Below are 20,743 nucleotides of genomic sequence, written 5' to 3'. Positions count from 1 at the left end.
AGATGCTAACCATCATACATCCCTAGGGCTCAACACTGCTCTTCTATTACATCGCTGCTAAATATGCAACACATATCCGTACAATCTCCTCTAGAGGATCAGGGGTAATACATGCAGCCAAACTAAATTTAGGACTAGTATAATTCCATCACAAAGACACACAGATTATTAAAAATTAAGACATACTTAGGTTACAGGACAAATGTTTAAACTGTGGAACATTATCCAGTTTCCACTGCAGCTGAATGAGTCTCAGAACACACACACACACACACACACACACTGTTGGGTGAAGGAGGCACTTAGCCTTCAAATCCCCCTATCAAGGCTGGCAGAAAGTAAGAGACCTGGTCTATAAGGGTACAGGCTTACATGTGCCTACTCAGAAGTTTGTTTCATTGAGTGGTTATGGGATTGCAAGCTAAATCAAAATTAAATGTTTCTCCCTCTCCCATCTCAAATTGGGTAGGATGTCCTATTTGCCCATCCCAAATCATATTTGTTAATTCTAAGTCAATCACCATCAAATACTGATTTTACTGCATAAGGAAAGCTTCTTCATACAGCTGTGGGAACTATGGAGGGCTATCATCTTGTTCTATCTGATTCACAATAATTTTTCTCTTTGAATTTATCCAGCAACATGCATGACCACAGGGAGAAAATAAGTAGGGTTTATGTGTGCATAAACACATTTATTTATTTATTTTCAAATTTATAGCCCACTGAATAGCCCAATAAGCAGCTAATGACATTAAAAACATGTCAATAGTAAAATTATAAGTACAGGAGGAAGGAGAGTGGAAGGACCTGTTGGTAACAGTGTGAGCTTTTACAGTCAGGTGTTAAAGTCAGGTTTCAAAAAACCTTCAAAAAAGGAGTTTTAGTGTGGCACTGAAAGAAACGTAGAGACAGCACTAGGCCAGAGGCAGTCATTGAGAAGGCTCTTCTAATTGCCATCCCTTTTACTTCCTTTAGGGATGGCTCTGTCAGAAGGACCTCATTCTCAGATCTCAATGGGCAGGTAGGGCTATATGGGAAAAGGCAGTCCTTCCAGTAACCAGGTCCCAAGCCATTTATGTTAAAACAAGCACTTTATCTGAAAAAGTGCTTTTTGGATTTTACCTATTAAGATTGCAGATTCTGATTTGAAAAGTTGGCAGAACATGATTAATTCCTTTTGTAATGGGAAAAAAGCCAGAATTAGTAAAAAATTATGGTATAGACCCCAAAAGGAAGGAGGATTATGGAGGGAGGGAGGGGCCAACAGTCTAAATGTCACTATGAAGTGATCCGACCATGACAACGAGGTTAATGTCATCCCCTCCACATAGGACCACCATCCTCCTGCCCAGTTGAAAAGACCAGGTTGAGAGTGTGACCTTTTTCATGCAATGGAATGATGACATGCTGAGGAAGCCCCATGGTTGCCATGGCAGTCACTCAGTCCTGAGCTACCCCAGCGAAGGCAGTCTCAGCATGGACATTAAAGCCCCCCAGAACTAACATTCCAGGAGTCTTCAACACCAGGTCCAAGACTACCTCTGTTAGCTCAGGTAGGGAGACTGCTGTACAACAGGATGGATGATACAGCAGCAGGATCCTCAATCTGTCTTGAGAACTCAACACACAGTACAAACACTCAAGACCAGATCCTGAGGAGACAGGAAGCCTGGAAAGTAATAATGATCTCTTATAAACTAGTCCAGCCTCCTTCACAGTTCTTTCTGTGCACTGACATATATTAGTAGAACATCACTAATATGGTTATTGCAAACCCAGAAAATGTCACAACAGACAAACTGGAAGGTATATTCATGACAAATTTGTAAATAATGCCAAGCTGTTGCATGTGCAAATCTTTTCTTCTAAGCAGGGGGAGAGGGTCAACATGTTGCACTGCCAGTTCCATAGTTTTCAAAAATACTAATATTTATCCAAGTGACAATGAAGTATCACATGTTCTTACAGAAAATACCTTTTGATCCCAATAACGTGAAGTGTAGACAAGGGAGCTTTTAAGTGAAGCTTGCCATAAAGCTTAGAATTGGCTACCTTCACTCCCTACAGCTAACTGCATTTTCTGAAGTCTCACCAAACAAGTTGCTAAAAATATTCCCATAGCTGAGCCCAAATCATTTTTTCCCAAAGAGTCATTCTTCATTTGGAGATAACAGTACAAATAAAATGTTGAATGCTGCAGCAGCTCTGCATGTTCTGGCAAACAAGTGGTTTTGGGGAATTGAGGAATTCACTCAGCATGCAGCTAGCTGTCACTAGAGCTGTGATAAATCTGATAGTTTTGGCTTCAGTTCCTGGACACATGTACCATCCCAAGGTACAGAAAAGGGAGGAAACAAGTGTGCAGACCTTTGGTGGAAGATGTATGACGTGAAGGAATTGTGAAGATATAAAATAGAGCAAAGCATGAAGAAGAGCAGAGTCTGTTTCCTGCTTCAGCTCTACTAGTTAAATTAACATTGTCATTGATTTAAATTTATGGATCACTTTTCAAATTGCATGTTCCCAATTAGCAACTAGCAGGGAAAGTGAAGACAAATATTTGATTTGGGTTTAACTTACATTTAGAATAGTTTTATCTTCATGACATGATAGGCAACAAATTATACAAGAATAATTTATATTTCCTTTCAAGAAAATACAATAATTTCTAACTATTATTTTAACAGTATATCAAATCACGTTCAAAGAATGCTGACACTGAAAGTGAAATCCTGCAGATATGATTACTACCTCTAAAACATCAGGGACAGCAGACAGCTGGTGTAGTGTCAAGGCTAAGAGATGAAGCTACAAACTGGACAGTTCTTGGTTCAAATCTCTGCCATAAACTCTCTAGAGAAAAGCTAAATCTTATGCATTTTTATTCTGAAATAAATGTTCATCTAATTGAATAAAACATCTTGTTAAATTACATGCTCCTAATTGCATGGTATTATCACCTTAGGCAAGCCACGCTCTCCCAGTCTTTGTCCTGTCCCCACAACAAGACGAGAATAAGAAATACTGTCATACCTCATAAGGGTGTTGTAAGAACATAGAACATAATTTTCTATATGAAGTACTTCAAACAATGTAGTATACTTTACACAGTATTTCTGGAATGTTCTTTGGAGGGACACCAACTGACGTCCACCTTAATGTCATTCCAATGTCATTTTATTTTAATTTTTTTTGTAATTTTCTGAGGCATTTAGGCCTATTTTTAATTCTACTTTGCTGATACTTATCAAGGGGTATTAGATGTTAATATTATCCTGTACTTTCTGAAAAGCTTTAGAATAAATAAGGTACATGAAAAGTCTGCATTCATCTGTTAAGTCTGAATTAAACATTCAACATTCCTATATCCCTTTTCAATGTCAAAGCCTGTGGTTTTGTATTATGGCACACAGGAAATAATATATTAAAGTTTAATATGCTCACAAAAAGAGTGACAACACTGAAAACTTTTATATCAGTTTTGCAAAGGGTATGTGGTTTAAGAGAGTCAGATGAAAAATGAAAGTACATGTCATTTTCAACATGCAGCCACAGGAGCCGACAATTGGGTGTTTATTCTCCCCTGCTATGTCTAAGGGACTGCACAAATGTCCTGGCATGATGCTGTTGTGCATGTCCCAGTTCATGAACTATATCATAGGCTGATATTGACTGAAGAACCTTTCTTATACCCTTTCATTCCAAATAATTGTAATCATAGGGTTATAACGAGACATTTCCTTCCTCTAATGGAAGAATTTCTAACATTGGCACATCATTTTGACATGGAGTTTGTTAGGAGAATGAAAACCTTTGGGTACAACCAAAAGGATTTATCACAGCACCTGCTTCTGGTAAGTATAGCAATTCTGTTGATAAGGTTGAATATTATATTTCCGGCTGTGGTAATTTAGATTAGCATTGGAAAATAGGATGGAGTCCCTCTAAACCTTCTTCACAACTGCTAGTACCACTGTATAATAATTCAAAATGAAATTTATGGATTATTCAATATATACAAACTATAATAGTAAGATATAAAAATTCAAAATAATAAATGTGAAGTGTATATAGCTTACAATTTTTAACCATTTGATTTCACAGATTGTAACTGTTTAATAGAAATAGTTTAACAGAGAGTTTATTAGTGCGACCAAAATGTCAAATATGAAATAGATGAAGGAATTTATTGAACATGTCTTCTGAGAAGGGTAAGAAGAAGACGTCTTCTGAGAAGATGTACAGGATTTCTGAGAAGACATATACAGGATTTCAATGAAATGACCTAAAAGGTTGACTGAAGGATACTTTAATGGGATAAGAAGTCTAGTTCGGAATGAAACCTTTATAACCATAGAAGCTGTTTGGATAAAAATATCACTTTGGCTAATATTTATTTATTTTCCAACCTGTATTTTCCTACATGGAACCCAAGGCAGCTTATATAATCTTCTGCTTGTCGCCATTTTATCCTCATAACAACTCTGTGACATAGCTTAGGTTGAAAGTCAGTGATCCAGTGAGCTTCATGGCCAAATGGGGACCCGCATTTCCTGAGTTTAAGTCACTTGAACCACTGTGTCACTCTGTCTCTCTCCAGTCCATCAGTCTATTTTTCTATTATCCCCTGGGACCAACAAATAGCTTGACATATAGTCAGCAATAGCATTTATAAAGGAAAATAGTAAATCTTTAGGGGCAACAAATTCCATTTTTCCATTTTTCTTCACCCAAAAAGAAAGATTAGGTTCTGATGCTACCTCATTCAAAGCAAATCATTACAGCATTTCAGTCCAAATGCTAATAAAATCCATACTTCCTCCATAAGAACTACAAGTAATGTCACGGCCTCTGAGCAGCTGTAACATGCCTTTCCTTCTAGGCTTCTAGCCAATCCTCATACATTTTACAGAGAGGCATTACCCACTGGAAGTCTTAAAGAACACAGATTACCCAACCCAGAGAAATATATCATTGCCAGTCAGAATGCATTGTTGTGCCCTCCTGCAATGTGTAGAAAGAGTGGTATGGTCATTTCATTCAGAATTGTTGGGTGTTGCCTTGATTCAGGCTATTCAACTGATCTACAGGCCCTCCATTTCTTTCCAGTTTTCCAGTTCTACAGTTCTCCATGGGCCCTCATCAATACTATGTATGCTAGTAACTTCTAAAGTTCAGGAGATAGCATCTGGACATTGTCACTCAGTTGTTTATCACAGCTGTTTGTTCCAGCATTAAATATAGAGTTGGCTCATTACCACAGTTAAAAAGAAATAACAATAACACATCCCAAAACCCCAGATGGCTAAGGGTTCACTGTCCTTTAAGTCAATTGCATATTCATTTTGATGTCATGGACTAGCCTTAATGGCTCCACATGAATCAAGAAAGGATTGATTTCTATTTGCATTTTTATCCTTTGATTATTTAAATTGCCAGAAAAGAGAAAGATGGTTACTCTATCATTCTGAGCACAAAATAGACAGTATTATGTTGTACAGTAGAAAGGAATTAAATGCTAATCCTCACACCATTCGTAACACCACACATTTCAATGAACATGTACCAATGTAATATGTGAACAGTACAATACTGTGCTTTCAGATCCAGGATTAGGTGTGTTTTCCTACTGACCACTTTTAGAAAACCTGGTTTTGCAGCCATATCCTGAGTGGAAAGAAATTGGATTGAAAGCACTCCTGGCTGTATCTATGCCAACCAATTTTAAGGACTGCAATGGAACACCTAAATTTATTGTGGTGACATATTTTTTGTGAAATTCTGAACTCTTCCTCTTTCCTATACCTCTATCTAAAATTTATCTAGCATAATTTTTTGTATGAAAAATAGCAAGAGTGGCCAGACTTGCTCAACAGAAGAGTCACATACAGTACATATCAGATGTCTGAGAGTTGCAAGACATGAACAAATATTAATTATTATTTATTATGACTTTATGAAAATGTGTTACTTATCAGTGTATTTTTGATAAGACACACAGACACCTGGAAAACTAACTGTGGGATGGTCTTCCCACAGAAATAGACCTTTAGAAACAAGAACTACTCAAAGCAAATGTCATATTAATAGAAATTGCAGGGTTCTTTTTAAACTGTTGTCACTGAGACCACCTTCTCCTATATAGGCTGTCCTAGTTTCTACACTGTAAATTAGAAGAGGCTGCTGATGCTGATCATATCATAGTCTACTGAGATTTATTCAGTTTCAGTACAAAGCTGTACACTCCTTAACTGGAGTACCCACTACATGGAATGATCTCTCCTGTTGGGATCACGTCTCTCTCCATTCTCTCTTTCCCACAGATGAAAGTTTTAGAATCGCGATCTTTTATTGGAGATTGACAAGTTTACAAGCAGCATAAATCAAAGCAACAATTCCCCAGGACAAGTGGGATAGCTTCTGCCCATGTGAACAGCTGAATCCAAGTTGAAATGATCCTCTCCTTCCCTCCTTTTCCAAAAGGTCTTGATTCCACAGAGTAGCTCATGCTGCTTGAGAACTAGACAGCAGGAATGCCTGATGTTACTTAATTGGGCTGCTTGTTTCGCCTGTTGACTTTTCAGCAGCGTCTAAAAATTCCACCTCTTTCTCCACCCCTCCCAGGTCTACAGTGCCCCCCTCCTTTTCCTAGATGCTTTGGTTCTTAGATGCTCTCTGATAATATCACCTGATAACCTTGGCTGTTCAGGACTATCTACCAACTCCTCCTCTTAACTAGCTAGCTGCACATGCTGCATTTTGAAAGAAAAGGACCTCATCTCCACATTCCCATTGAGATCAGGCAGACTTCTAGCACCGAGTGCTTCTGCCATCTACTAGGCACACCTTAGTATTAGCCAATTGTCTGCCACTTCTGTTTTATTGTTTTAGTTATTGGTTTTATTGTACTTTATCATGATTTTACCTTGTAGACTGCTTTAGGATAGTTTAGGAAAAGCTGCATAGAAATATTATGAATTGAATATTATTCAAATATTATGAATTGAATAAAATAAATATACTAAATTTGTCCTCTGTACACTGGTTTCCATTATGCTTTATATTTTAATTCATAACAGGAGTATCCAGTGACTTTACTGTAGCTGGTGTATTAGTGGTCATCCTGAGTTGTGCCTCCTCCCAAAGAAACATCTGATACAGTTTTAGAGCTGTAATATATTATTTATTTATTTAGAAAATTTATTTATTTTATTTAGAAAATTTATTTATTTATTTAGAAAATGTCTATGCTGCCTCATTCGCCGAAGCCTCGGGGCGGCTCACAAAACATTAAAATATAATACATTAAAAATATAAAATGAATTACAATATAAAATATTTAAGGCATATTGATACTTATTGCTGAATGAATGCCTCCTCTCTTAACTATACAAGTTCTTATGTGCACATTTAAAAACAGGAAGAAGATACTGCAAAGTTTCCTGCTTGCCCACACCAATGCACTGCCATTTCAAACATACTCGTTTCTAACCTATCTCCACCTTACCCCTAAGCTATCACTCTCCCTCCTTACATTTGTACAGTTATACTGATCCAGAATCAAGATTATTGCAGGACAGGAAAGTTGCTTCTAATGCTCCAAACTAAGGTCAATTCTCTTCCATATTACTTACTCTTGCAGTAGAACCATTTGCTAATAGGATTTGTAATAGCTCAGCTATCAGTGGTGCTGCAGTAGGATACAAGTCACAAAATTAGTTTCCTTGCAGATGACAGTGTCCTATTTATAATTAAACAGCAACCAGAGGTCCAGTAATTATGAAAGAACTAAGTTCACATGGGGCACTTTCAGTATATCTGAAGCACTGTGTATAGTCATGTCAGAACAAAAGAATAACCGCATAATGACATGGGTTTAATAACCTAAATCTGTATGCTTAAGTATTACAGAATTTCTATTCTCAGAGACTTTAATAAACTTAGAAAACTGAATTATGATGAAGCCATGCAGGAAATAAGGCAAGTCTTAGGGAAGTGGTCTAAATTCAACTCATCTTGGTTAGGGAGAATAGTTGCCATTTAAATGATTGCTCTTCCTAAAATTAAGAGCAAACTTCTAATTATAAAACTTCAAATTTAAACTTTACCAATTAAATTAAATTGCTACAGAAATACTTTTTTAATGGAAAAAAAGTTTAATTCATATATTTTTAAGGAGAAAAGTCATTCTACTATGGGCATCATCTAAGTACCAGATGTCATTAAATACTATGATGCATATAAATAGTGTCAACCTTTTCCAATATTATACAAAGTTTTTAATATAGCATGGGTAGAAATAGAACATCATGGAAATAATTTTAAAGTACTTCTATTTGCCTAATACTAATAGAAATACACCTATATAGAAATGTCTGTACTACAAAATCCTTTTTTGCAATTTACTTTACAAATTTGGAAAAATGGTGCAAATATTTAATGCCCCAAGTTTCACCACACATACCATTTTTGATCCATTCCTTGTTTTCCACCCAGATAAACAGCTCAATTTGCTGGTTGGGAACTCTGTGGTTTATATAGGTTGTTAGACGTCTTTTCAAGGGAAATATATATAACAGGACAACAAATACAAGACAGACAGACAATGATACATTTGAATGTACTTGGTCACCATTTATCAACTTAATTGAGAAGGAGATGAATTCTGCTCAGCCCTGGTGACACATGGCAAGATATGGACCATCTTACTTTGCTCTAGGAGAGTTGGACAGTAAGATTCTCCAAGAGTTTTTTCACTTTGAAATCTCTCCTCCTGGTATAATTGGTAGCAATGGTATATGTTTATGTGCTTACCCAGTTTATATTCTCTTGGTTTTTTTTTTAGCTATTAGTAAATTATTTAGTTATTATTTTAGAATATTTAATAAAGGAAAAAAGATAATTGCAAGTTCTTTTAAAAAAGAAAATATTCTACATTACTAATGAAATATGATTCCTAGATTTTGAGCATTCCAGTGAACTCTAAACTTTGTATTGCTTCTAAAGTAGATACATTCCATGTAAAGCCTAGCATACGTACTGGAGATGTTTCAAAGACAACGGACTGTGTATGTGGATTTTAAGCCATTTCATAACATCTAATGTAGAACAAAAATAAAAGTAAAAAACCAGCTTGACTCAGTCTTAGCTATAGCTCTGCAATGATGATCCTATAATACAGGAATTTATTGTGTAGTAGACAGTTTTCCTACTGAAATATCCAGAAACAGCTGTGCTGACAGTGCTAATTCCACATGATTTAAGGTTTAATCAAGTTAGAAAACACCAGCCATCATGTTTTATGGCAGCAATTTTGCGAATTCTGCCCAGGACTGTTCAAAGGTCACACATACAAAATAACTTCCTTAAATGTTGTTGTGTCTTTTAAGGATTGATCTTGTTCAGAATGGACTTTTCATCTAAACTAACACCTGATTACTCATGTTACTGCAAGAGCATGGAAAGGTGATATGATACTAAGATTTACATCAGCCTTTAGAAATATCTGAAACATACATATATAATTTTATATATTGTAGCAGTCAGTCATTATGAAAAAATATTGACGCTAACAGAGAACATACATCAACCAGGGGCACTTCTGGAAGAAAAAAATATCTTAATGTTTCACATTCGTCCTTTTAGCCCTTGCATGAAACAGCAGAACAAGCAAGAAGAATTTTGCTATTCTGAATGTTACATATTTACTAGCATCAACCAAAAAATAATTGCAAAGGAGAATGTTTGCCAATATAACATTATCACTTTAAACACTGGATGCTTAAAAACATTTCATTTTGGCAACTTTTCCCCCTCTTGTAGAATATAGACCAATGGACAACACATGGATGCCTAGAGACAGGTTGGACTAATTGGTTGTGGAATATAAATTTAATAATAAAATAAATACACAATGTTTCTAAATACTGATCCCTCACCTGCTTATCAGCAGCACCACTCCTCAAAATATCCCACTTAAGAATACGCACATGATATATATATATTAACATTATCTTTTTCTCCATGAAGGGCCTCCTCATGTTAAGGAGCATGGCTCTGGCCCATGAAAAGGATAAGTGACGCCAGATACTTATGGTTTTGCATACTTTGGAAAACTTCATATTGGAGGCAAAGTGTTCCTTTCATTCATCTTCCCACTTTTTCCTTTCATTTATTGCTGGTCTGTGGAAAAGCTGGCAGATGAGATTAAAAACATAATTCCTTTTGATTAAATAACTGTACAGCTTTCTAAGTGGTAATGTATTAATTAAATCCAGCCTTAGTGTTCCAGCTTTTAAAACATGATTACATCTAATCTGTTATTTTAAAAGGCAGGCTGAATTCCACATGGAATTTGCCACATAGTGAGAGAGTAACAAAACCTGATTAAAAAAAAAAAGTTTAGTAATTAAATAATCCAATCACAAGTCATGAAGACTGCACTTATACCAATGGAGTAGTTGCTACCAGAAAAACACAATTATGTGGTTAAGTTATCACATAGGAACTATTTGTTTGAAACTGACTCCCAGGCCACTAAGATGTCCCCCCACTTTCCACAGATCCAACAGTTCTTAACACCACATTGCTAGTGAATACATTATTTGAGCTCAATTGTGCAACCACTTATTTCCACTGCTGTCCATGGGCTCCAGGTGATGTTTCTCAGAGCAGGAGTACAATCCAATTTTACTAAAATGGCACACAGGCTGCAAATAACCCATGGGAAAAGGTAGCAAAATGTTTTTACGGCCCAGAGAGTGACATGAAGTACTATAATGCAAGTCTATCCCACTTTCTCACCAAACAATATAAACTAGCTTACAAAGGTTCTACAAAATACCATAACAAGAGGTGTAAGGTACTCTTATTCAGAATTCCAGCTAGTTGGCTTTCCCTTGCCCAGCTTACTCCTTTCCATCAACCTGTCCTGGTTTTCTGTGTCCCCTCATGCAAGTGATCCTCAGCATCTATGGCCACTGAAGTGGCTTTGTCCTCATTGAGCTCTTTCTGAGTTTTTTTCTCACCCTCTTGGGTCCCACCCTCACTAAAATATGCACACATACATTACATTTGTATACTGTCCCAAAGGCTGTTGTTTACGCGGGATTCACTGATAGCATCTAGAATTGTGGATGAGAGGATTTAGCTTCACCAAAACTTTAGTAACATTCACACCATTATCAAACTGAGCATATATCAGTCTACACAAAAGGTTCACTTTCTCAACAGTACGCACACAACTACATAATAGATACATAAGCCTCACCTTGTATTAGAAATCTGACCTCTACACATAGCTGCATGATCTTCTACCCAGAACACATCACAATATTGTCTACCATCTACTAATCAGCCCTCTGATAAAACCATGTCTACTCTGACTCATCAGACACTATGTTCACATATGACACTAAGTAATGCTGCACAGTTACCACATGACATGGTATCTTACGTTGTGTCCTGGGTTCACCCATTCATGTGGTTGCTATATATGCATGGTTTCCATGTATCACCTTCCCCCCCCCAAATGGTGGCACCTAACCCATTAAGCCCCCACAGCTCAGAATCAATCCCAGAATGCACCATTCCTGCCTGTGTTACCTGACTCTCCCTTATTGGCCCATGTGCTTCTCTGGACCTGGTTTTAGTCGACTGTCCTTTTCTGGATGTTTCCCCTTCTGTTGTGTGAAGCAAATGCCTACTTAAAGTAGCACTGTTGCTTTAGGAGAACACTGCAGGAGCACTCCCCATTGCCGCCTGACTCTGTTCCAGTGTGCAAGCACAACTACCAACATATCTACCCCTCTCCCCTTCCTTCCTGCACATGCGTCCATGCTCCCCCATGGCCAGGACTTGCACACCTTGCCAGGGGCTGCCTCTCCCTCCACCCAAGCATATGGAGGGCATCTGCATGGACAGGCAATGCCAGGAACAGAGGGAGAGAATCCTGCCAGGAAGACTTTCCTGAGAGTGCCCATGTGAGCATCTGCCTTGGAAAATTTTCTGGCTGGCTGCAAGGAATGTATTTGTTATGCAATGGGGGGGTAGGGGACAGCAGGGCGTGGGAACAGCCCTCAGGAATGCTAGGGACAAGATAGGAGTGGTGTGGTGATGGGAGACAGAGTGTAAGACCTGGGCTTTTCAGGATGCTCGTTCTGATGGTGATGTCTCCACACAGCCCACATGCTCCTCCTGCGTAAAGCTACCATCAAAAGAGGAGAGTACTGGTTCCCTGAGTAGGATAATAGAAGAGTTGGAAGGGGCCGAGAGGACCATCAGGTCCAACCGTCTGTTCAACACAAGACTCCAAACTAAACCATTGCTCTCGGATGGCTCTCCAGCTGCAACTTGAATGCCTTTCATGTGGGAGAGCCCATGACCGCCCTAGGCAATTGGTTCCACTGTTGTACTGAGTGGGTATTTTAAAATTCTGTATCAGCAAAGTGCAGCTACCAGATGGGAGCTCCAACTGTGGCTGCCTTCATGGTCACTGCTGGAGATGGCATGGCTTGATGCCCCACTGCTGCTGATATTTCAAAGCTGCAGCTGGGCATTGGGAAGATAAGTGCATGGACAAAGGAAAAAAGTAGTGCAAGGCAGAGTGTAGCTGTAGCTGCCCTCAGCAGTTGTTAGGCAGAAAAGGTCTGCAAAAAGTGGAGGCTGGAGCATCTGCTGTAGCTATGGCCACTCTTGCCACTAAACTCAATAGCAGAAATTGGGAGGAAACACTGTAACTGGGGTTACATATAATGATAAACCACGGTGAAGTGTGGAAAGCTTATAAAACACTGTTGTTTCTCTGTGTGGTTTCCTGGGAACCAAAAGTGTCATGCTTCACCCATGGATGCTGTGTTCACACCTAATGTCAGGCCATGCCTGTGTGGATTCCAACATAGCTTGTTGTGAATTCAGGCAGTTACTCAAAACTTAAGGATTTACCTCTGATATGTCTTGGCATAAATGCCCACCCAGTGAAGTGAAAAAATAGATCCACAGGGCCAGACCTATACCCAGAAATAATGTTACTGGATAGACATTGAATAAAAATGACAATATTAGTTACATGTAGCTACTTAAAACATCATCATCAGTGCTCTACAATACATTTCCCTCTAATATTTCCTAAGTGGCGGGCGTGCTCACAGGCAGTCCCTCAGCATAAATTAGCTACACACAGCAACATCAAGCCAAATAATGACAGAAACACAGGCTCCCAACTCTGAAACATACACAGGTGTCAATTTTATCCTCACTTCTACATAAAATCACAGGACAGTCTACTGTTGACTTTAAAATTATCTATTTTCAAACAGAGGCATATCAAAGGAAAGGACCAGCATGACACCACTGAATTAGAATTCATCAGAACATTCATTTCTGTCACCTGTGGCTTGAATCAAGATTATGGACGTTATTCCAGTGTAGACAGAATTCAGACATAGGATAGCTATTGGGTAAAAAAAAAATTTATGATTGGATGGCTGTATTCAACAAGGAAAAAAACAGGCCATATGTATTATAGTGGACAGAACTTTTGTTTATTTCCATATGATAAGAATGTGGAAATCTTCATTCCTATACATAATCTCATTCCCAACTTAACCTGTAGCTTCCCTACAAACATGTCCACATTTACTCCTGTGACCCCCTTGCTGTAATCTGCAAAGCTTTTAGTCCATTCAGTCCATTCCATATTTCCATTCACTCCCTTATTTACCAAGACAGCTGCATCTTATTTTCACAATCCCAACTTTCTTATTTTCCTTCACATCAAATCATGCTTTCACTTGAGTTCACTTCAGTTATTCCACAGAGACAATATTGCTAACCACAGATTTTAATAAAAATTACTTCTTCTGATATTTCACATACCAGGTGGATAAAAAAGACTACAGTCCCGCAAACCTCAAACAGGATATTAATAGCAGGTGAAGACACCCATGATTCATTCTTTTATTATTTCGTTCCTTTGACCCCAAATCTCTCCTTCAGTGCATATGTGTGAGAATGAAAATGAAGTCAATACTGGATCCTAGGGGGCTGAAACAGATGAGCTTCTTCAAAACACAGTAGGCAAATTGAAAAATATGGACAGAAACTGGTATATGATGAAGAAAGCATCAAGAAACCAGTATAGATAGTTAAAATGGGGAACTATCCTCTTTTCATCATTATTTTAGGACCTTCACAATATGTATGGAAAGAAAAAGAATCTGTCTGATGTGACTTCCATGTTCATAAGTCAGGGAACTTATCTTGTCAAGGTTTAATCCAGACTTCTAGAAAAATATACAACATTTCTAGACAGTGAGATGTTCATATTATTCTGTACTGTTACTATTAATACATGATATGCAACAGGGAGTGATGTGTTCAATTATATTACAATGCCTTTTAGAAGTGGCATTTTTTTGTTTGATCCTGGGTGAATCAGCCACATTAAAAAAAAAACAGTAATGAAACTTTGTGTCATTTTATTGACAAGCTGAGTTAATTTCTAGGAGTCCTGTCTGAACTAGCAGCATTCAAAGTCAACAGAGGCTAATGCAAAGCTGGTACAGTATGCTTCTACTCTGCAACAATCTACAGAAATCACAGTGTTTGAAGAGTCTTTTAGGGTACAATCCTATGCTTATTTAGACATATAAATGTTCTATACTTCCCAGCATACCTCAGTCGGTAAACATGAATAGGACTGTACCTCTATGGAAGCCCACGCAAAGTTATTGTACTGGCAGCCTTTTTCTAACCTAAAAGAACAACGGATGTTATTGCTGGTTATTTTAGTTCATGCCTTTTTAACTTTACCATTATCTCGTAGAACACTTGGGAAGTGGCTGCTGTAGTCTTCACATCTTTATTGCAAAACAATGGTCACTCCAATGAAAAACTTCAGCAACCAAATATATGCAGCAGATGCTCAAGCTACAGCAAACTCTGTCACTATCACTGCAAATCATCAAGACTGGTAAAATGGATTCTACACTGCAACCAGTGGCTGACCAAAAGATCCTCCAATGATCTTTGTGGAGAAGAGTTTTATATTATTAAGTATTGGCTGGAAAAACAGGCAATTGATACTGATACAATCTAGTCTTAATTGTGCACATAGGGGCAGCTAGGAATGCTTAAAGAAAACCAAAACAACAATGAAAGTAAATTAATTATATAGCTTCAGGCTACAGATGGCTATAATTCCTGCAGTCTGGTTTTCCAGCATAATTCCTGCAGGTTAGTAGCCATGCTTGGCATAATGAATGATGCACTGAGTGTGCATACTACAAACCAAGTCATATGTAGTTAAGTCGTTTTTCTACTGAACAAATTCTTCCAATGATGCTTCTTGGTTCAGATGAAGAATCTGAGGTGGGGAACTGCTCTCAAGAATTTTCCTTATATTGAACTGAAATTGAACTGACAGCTTACATCTTAGGGGCATTGATGGAGGGAGGGTGGGAGGTGCAGAAAACAATGCCATTTACAATTTCTTCTCACCAGGATCCAGCTAACAATAAACATGTAAAGTTCTACAGATTTTAATAAGGACAATTAAGTACAGTGGTACCTCGGCTCACAAATGCCTTGGCTCATGAATGCCTTGGCTCACGAACAAAAATTACTGAAAATTTTTTACTTGGGTCGTGAACACCGCTTTGGGTGGCAACCACGATCGCAGCCATCTCCCCCCACACCCCGAGTGGGGAGATGGCCACGATCGCAGTTCCATTCGTGCAGGGAAGGCGTCCATGATCAGAGGCATGCGGCTGCAGGAAAGACGGGTGCAGCAAAGCAGAGCCGCGGGGCAGATTGCTGCGATTCCGCTTGTCATCCGTGCAGCTGCGCGCCTCTGATCACGGGTCGCAGCTGCTTTCGTGCAGGGAAGGCATCCGTGATCAGAGGCGCGCAGCTGCACGAAAGACAAGCGGAATCTCAGCCATCTCCCCCATGGCTCTGCTTTGCTGCACCCATTTTTAGTGCAGCCAAGCTCCAGCGCACTGGGATGACAGGTGTCTGCAGGGATGACAGGTGCGATCTCAGTTGTGCTGGGGGGGGGCCGGGAGATGGCCGCGCTTGTGCTTGGGATGCGGGGCGGGGGGGGGGGGGGGGGGGGGGTGTTTGTTGTGGGGGTGGGGGGGGGGGGGGGGGGATGGCTGCGATCTTTGTTGTCACCTTGCTTCACGTTTTTCTGATTTAAAAAATGGTTACAGAATGGATTAACCTTATTTACATTGAACCTTATGGGGAAATTTGACTTGGCTCATGACCAATTTGGGTCACAACCAGAGTCCTGGAATGGATTAAGTTCATGAGCCAAGGTACCACTGTATGTGCTTAACACTCTCTAATGAAACCAGTGGGAAACATGTTCATTCTTGAGTAGACTATACCTTTTCCCTTTCCTTTTCTATAATCCCTTATCTTTGCCAGCAATTTTAGAATTCCTTTAGTACTGTGTAAGTGCTGTTCAATTCTAGTAAGCATTTCACATTTCCTGAGTTCCTCTACAAACAGATATAGGGGATTCCATAGTCTGATGCTGAAATTTCTAGACGGCAATGTGTTGATACAAAAATGAACCAAAACAGATCAAAAACTATAGTGCCCTATTCAGTGGGGAGGCTGAGTATAGAGGGGATGCTCTTGAAGACCATATTTACCAGTGAGGGATGCGGGTTGCTGATAGTAAATGGGTGGGGTCAAAATGCTGAACAATGCTGCTTGAAGCTCCTATGGCCAGTACCTAAGTCTTAGGAGAGTCATTTCAACCTTTTGGAATGGAGGAAAATACGCAAAAGTCAGCAAGCTGCCAGATACTGAATAGTCAGGGAAATAGGGGTGGTGTCAGGAGAAAACGGCATGGCCATCTGAAAACTCCAGAGGAATGAACTGGTACCCCAGGCAGGCTAGTTCACAGGCATTCTGCAGTAAATCCAAACTTTTCTAAAGCATCTGTTTTCAGAGTAGAAAATGTGTGTTCAAACCACCTTTCCTGCACTTAAGAGTTTGGAAGAACATTTTATCTTCATGCCAATAATGTGAGGTAGATTTGGTAATTAGTACAATGCTACATATGAGATTTATAGAGGAGCACACATTCCATGGATGCTCAGACTCTAACCCAGTTCACTATCAGAACTGACATGCTTCAATGTTATTGTATATGCATCTTTAATTATTGTAGAAGTTAGAAGCAACAAGATTTGTAGGAATACAGACATCAAGAAAAAGGATTAACAACACAGATTCTAGTGAAAAGGCCCAGTTTAACAACTGATCATTATTTTTGAATAGCTAGTTAAGGGTAACAGCTGAAGAATGTTATGGAACCTTCTGTGGCTTATGATTATGCAAGTTTTATTCTGTTTTGCAATAGTTAATTTTTCTGGTGGCCTTCAGAAGTACAGCTGTCATGGTTGTACAGTATCTAAAACAATACCAAACCATTGTAGCAAGGATTTAAGAGCTGAACATGAAAAAAGAACACAGAAGTGGTATCAGACAGCATGAAAACAACCATTCTTTTCTGAAGAGAGTTGATGATGCAGATGTTTAGAAGAGAACATGGGCAATATACTTACTGATTTTATTTCTTATTTCATTGACTTTTTCACCCAAGGATTTGGCTTCAGCAAACCTAGCAAAAAAAGCAGTATAGATTAGATTACTGAAAACTAGAACTGGTGACACATATTAAACAGATCAACACACTTTTTTCTTGTAACTTATTTGTATTCCATATATACCTGGCCAGCCTCTAAGACCTGGAGTGGAGGTCCTTCTTCAGGAGCCCTCTTTGAAGATCAGAAGAATGGCTACCCAGAGAAGGACCTTTTCTGTGGTGGCACCCTGGTTATGGAATGGGCTTCCCAGAGAGGTGCACCTGGTGCTGACACTTTTTTTTTTTCATTTTGGCCCCAGGCCAAAACCTTTTTATGTTCCTATTATTTTAAATGTTAGTAGTGTTTTAAGATTGATTTTATATATTATTTCTGGATGCTATATCTTATTTATTTTATTGTATTACTGCTCTGAGACACTGTGAAGGGCAAAGTGGTACCTATTTATCTACTTGCATTTATATGCTTTCGAACTGCAAGGTTGGCAGGAGCTGGGACAAAGCACGGGAGCTCACCTCATCCTGTGGATTCGAACTGTCAACCTTTTGATCAACCAACCCAGCAGCTCAGCAGTTTAAACCACTGTGCCACCTGCAGTCCCCTGGTGGGTGAACATAAACCCTCAAATATACAACAGTCCATGTGTTAAGAGTTTTCCCCTACAAACAAGCAATGTTCTACCAGTGAGGGTCATTAGGGAAACCTGGCTGGCAAACATACAGCAGGGTTAACAAGCCACTGTGATTTGTTAACCAGGATGAAATTGTGAAAGCCAGGTCACTGATTAGCAGTAACTGTCCAAGATTTCAGGAAGAATTCTTTTCAGCCCTCCAAGATGCTAAGAACTGAACCTGGGGTTTTCTGCATGAAAAACCTGTGCTCTATCACTGAGCCATGCACACATACTTTTGGGTGCATGAAGGCAGCACAGAAGAAATTCAGTGCCTTTTGTGTCATTAGTATTCAATGTACAGCGCTGACTGTGACTATTTAAAGTGGGAGCATTATTTGGAGTAATTGGTGGGTGATTATGTAACTGCTAGAACTCTGATTAAGTGACCTCCTCCACTGTCATTATCTTATTATTGATGTTGCTGCTTGGAAAGCATAGGGTCCCAGTTAATTATATTGGTTTAAGCTCTAGCAAGCAGTAGTCATTATAGGTTTGTCCTTCAGTGTTTCTTCATGTATGTTCACATGCATGAGCTCTAGAGACAAGACACATCTAACTCTGAAATTAACTCCTGGACTGTGCATAATCTGAAGAGTACAAACTACCAACTACCTATACGAAGATGTAAAGATATCCTAAAATCTTTTGAATAGGCAAAATAGGATCGAAGGGCAGTGCTCTATCAAGAACTAGAACCAATTGTTTACTAGCACAGTTGCTAGTAAACAGAACCACTCATAGCACAAATTATTATAATATTCAAAAATATCCCAATGAAGACTTTCAGGCTGTCCACTTTTGCTTTAAGGTTTCATCTAATAATCCTTGAACCCATCCAAATATCCTGAAGACTAAAACAGTTAGGTAAGAAAAGGATCAAGCTATTTTACCACTGAAGAAACAGCAGCAAGTAATGACTACAGGAAGAAACTGTCAGAGTTAACTTTCCCTAAGTTCAAGCTGGTTAGAAATTGGCAATGTTATTCTACCAACCTCTGTTTCTGCAGAGATATTTACAGTCTGCAGTGATACTTGAGCCAAAGTCTTAAAAAATGTAATGCTATCCACAGTTAATCTTATATGAATGCACAACAGCAGAAATAAAACTGAAGGATTCAAGGTATATTTAAAGATAATTCCATTGCAATAAATCAAGGACACCTGCAGGATGATTCATTCTGTTATGGTTTTGTGGCCAGGACAGTACCCATGTCATAAAATTTCAAATAGTTACTCAGATGTGTATAATCATTATTGTTAGCAGAGATTTAGGATGAACTGATTATCTAGGCAAGATCTGGTCTAGCAGCAGCTATTGGCAAAAGCCACAAGTGACATTTTTTGCCTAACAAAATTAGCAATGGAACAAAACTAAGAAATAGCACTTTTCCACATGAGACGCTTGGGCAATTGTTTCCTTTCAATTAGTCACATTTTCTTTCAAATTCTAAGCAGCTAGTATTTTAGGTCTCCACACCCTTCTTTGCTCATGCTCACTTGCTTTAAAGCTAAACCCAAAAAGAATAAATTTAGGCCCTGCTGAGGAAGTTCTTCAACACTTGGTTTCCTATAAAAAGCAGGGCTGAAGTTCTGGTAACATTTGCGTTGCTTTTAAAAGTATGCTATTTCTGTAGCTGACTTAATATAATCAAAGAAGATGTCTGCTATTTGTGAAATGAAAAGCAATTCCCCAATACAAGATCACCAGAGAAAAAATTAGATCTTGCCCCCAGCATCCAGTACTGAGTGGAGATTGTCTAAAGAACTTCTAGGCACAACATGGAAAATTCAGATATGTCAGGAAGATTGGGATCATGACAGTGTAGGAAGAGTTTTTTTTTCTTAAACCTTTCCCTATGTGCCATTTCCCCATGCCCTGGACCTTTTATTTTCCTGCCTGGGGAAAAAAAGGTCATGTATATGGTTCTTGTATATTTCTGAACTTAGTTACAGCAACAGGGTGTGTGTGTGTGTGTGTGTGTGTGTGTGTGTGTGTGTGTGTGTGTGTGTCAGTTTGATCTAGGAAATGCCTGCGGGGGGATAACCCACTTTGCTACTTGTGAGGCTGCAAATGGGACTCCTTCCCCCACAATGAAGTTGATATTTTCATATTTAAAATGCAGAAGAGCCTGACTACAGATCTCCAGTGCCAGGTTTGGTTTAGCTCTGATGTACCAAATGCTTGTGAGCATTAGAGCAATGGTTCCCAAACTTTTTCAGTCATGGAGCCTTTCTGAAGACATTTTTTCCCCTGTAGAAGGCTTACTCTATCCCTGATTTTTACTAAGCATTGTGAACCCACAACATTCTTCCTTCTTTCATCTGCTCTTATTGCCTGAGTGCGTTGCATAATGTAGTAGGTTTGGAAATAATGAAAAAACATTTTAAATATAATGTATGAATAAAGCAATTAGATGGTAATATCTCAAATGAATTCTTTCGATTA

At 38.7% G+C, this 20,743-nt stretch overlaps 1 protein-coding gene across 1 annotated transcript in view; it reads right to left on the bottom strand.

Moving 5' to 3' along the window:
• Positions 1–20,743, bottom strand: part of KIF6 (kinesin family member 6) — a 203,013-nt gene that overhangs the window by 48,080 nt on the left and 134,190 nt on the right. The window contains exon 15 of the mRNA XM_044450400.1: positions 17,586–17,641. Coding sequence (XP_044306335.1) covers positions 17,586–17,641 — 56 coding nt within the window. The remainder of the gene's footprint in view (positions 1–17,585; positions 17,642–20,743) is intronic.

Source organism: Varanus komodoensis, unplaced genomic scaffold (genome assembly GCF_004798865.1).
Source record: "Varanus komodoensis strain SLA01 unplaced genomic scaffold, ASM479886v1 scaffold1, whole genome shotgun sequence".
In the NCBI taxonomy this organism is placed as follows: domain Eukaryota; kingdom Metazoa; phylum Chordata; class Lepidosauria; order Squamata; family Varanidae; genus Varanus; species Varanus komodoensis.
This window is presented reverse-complemented; position numbering and strand designations above follow the sequence as displayed.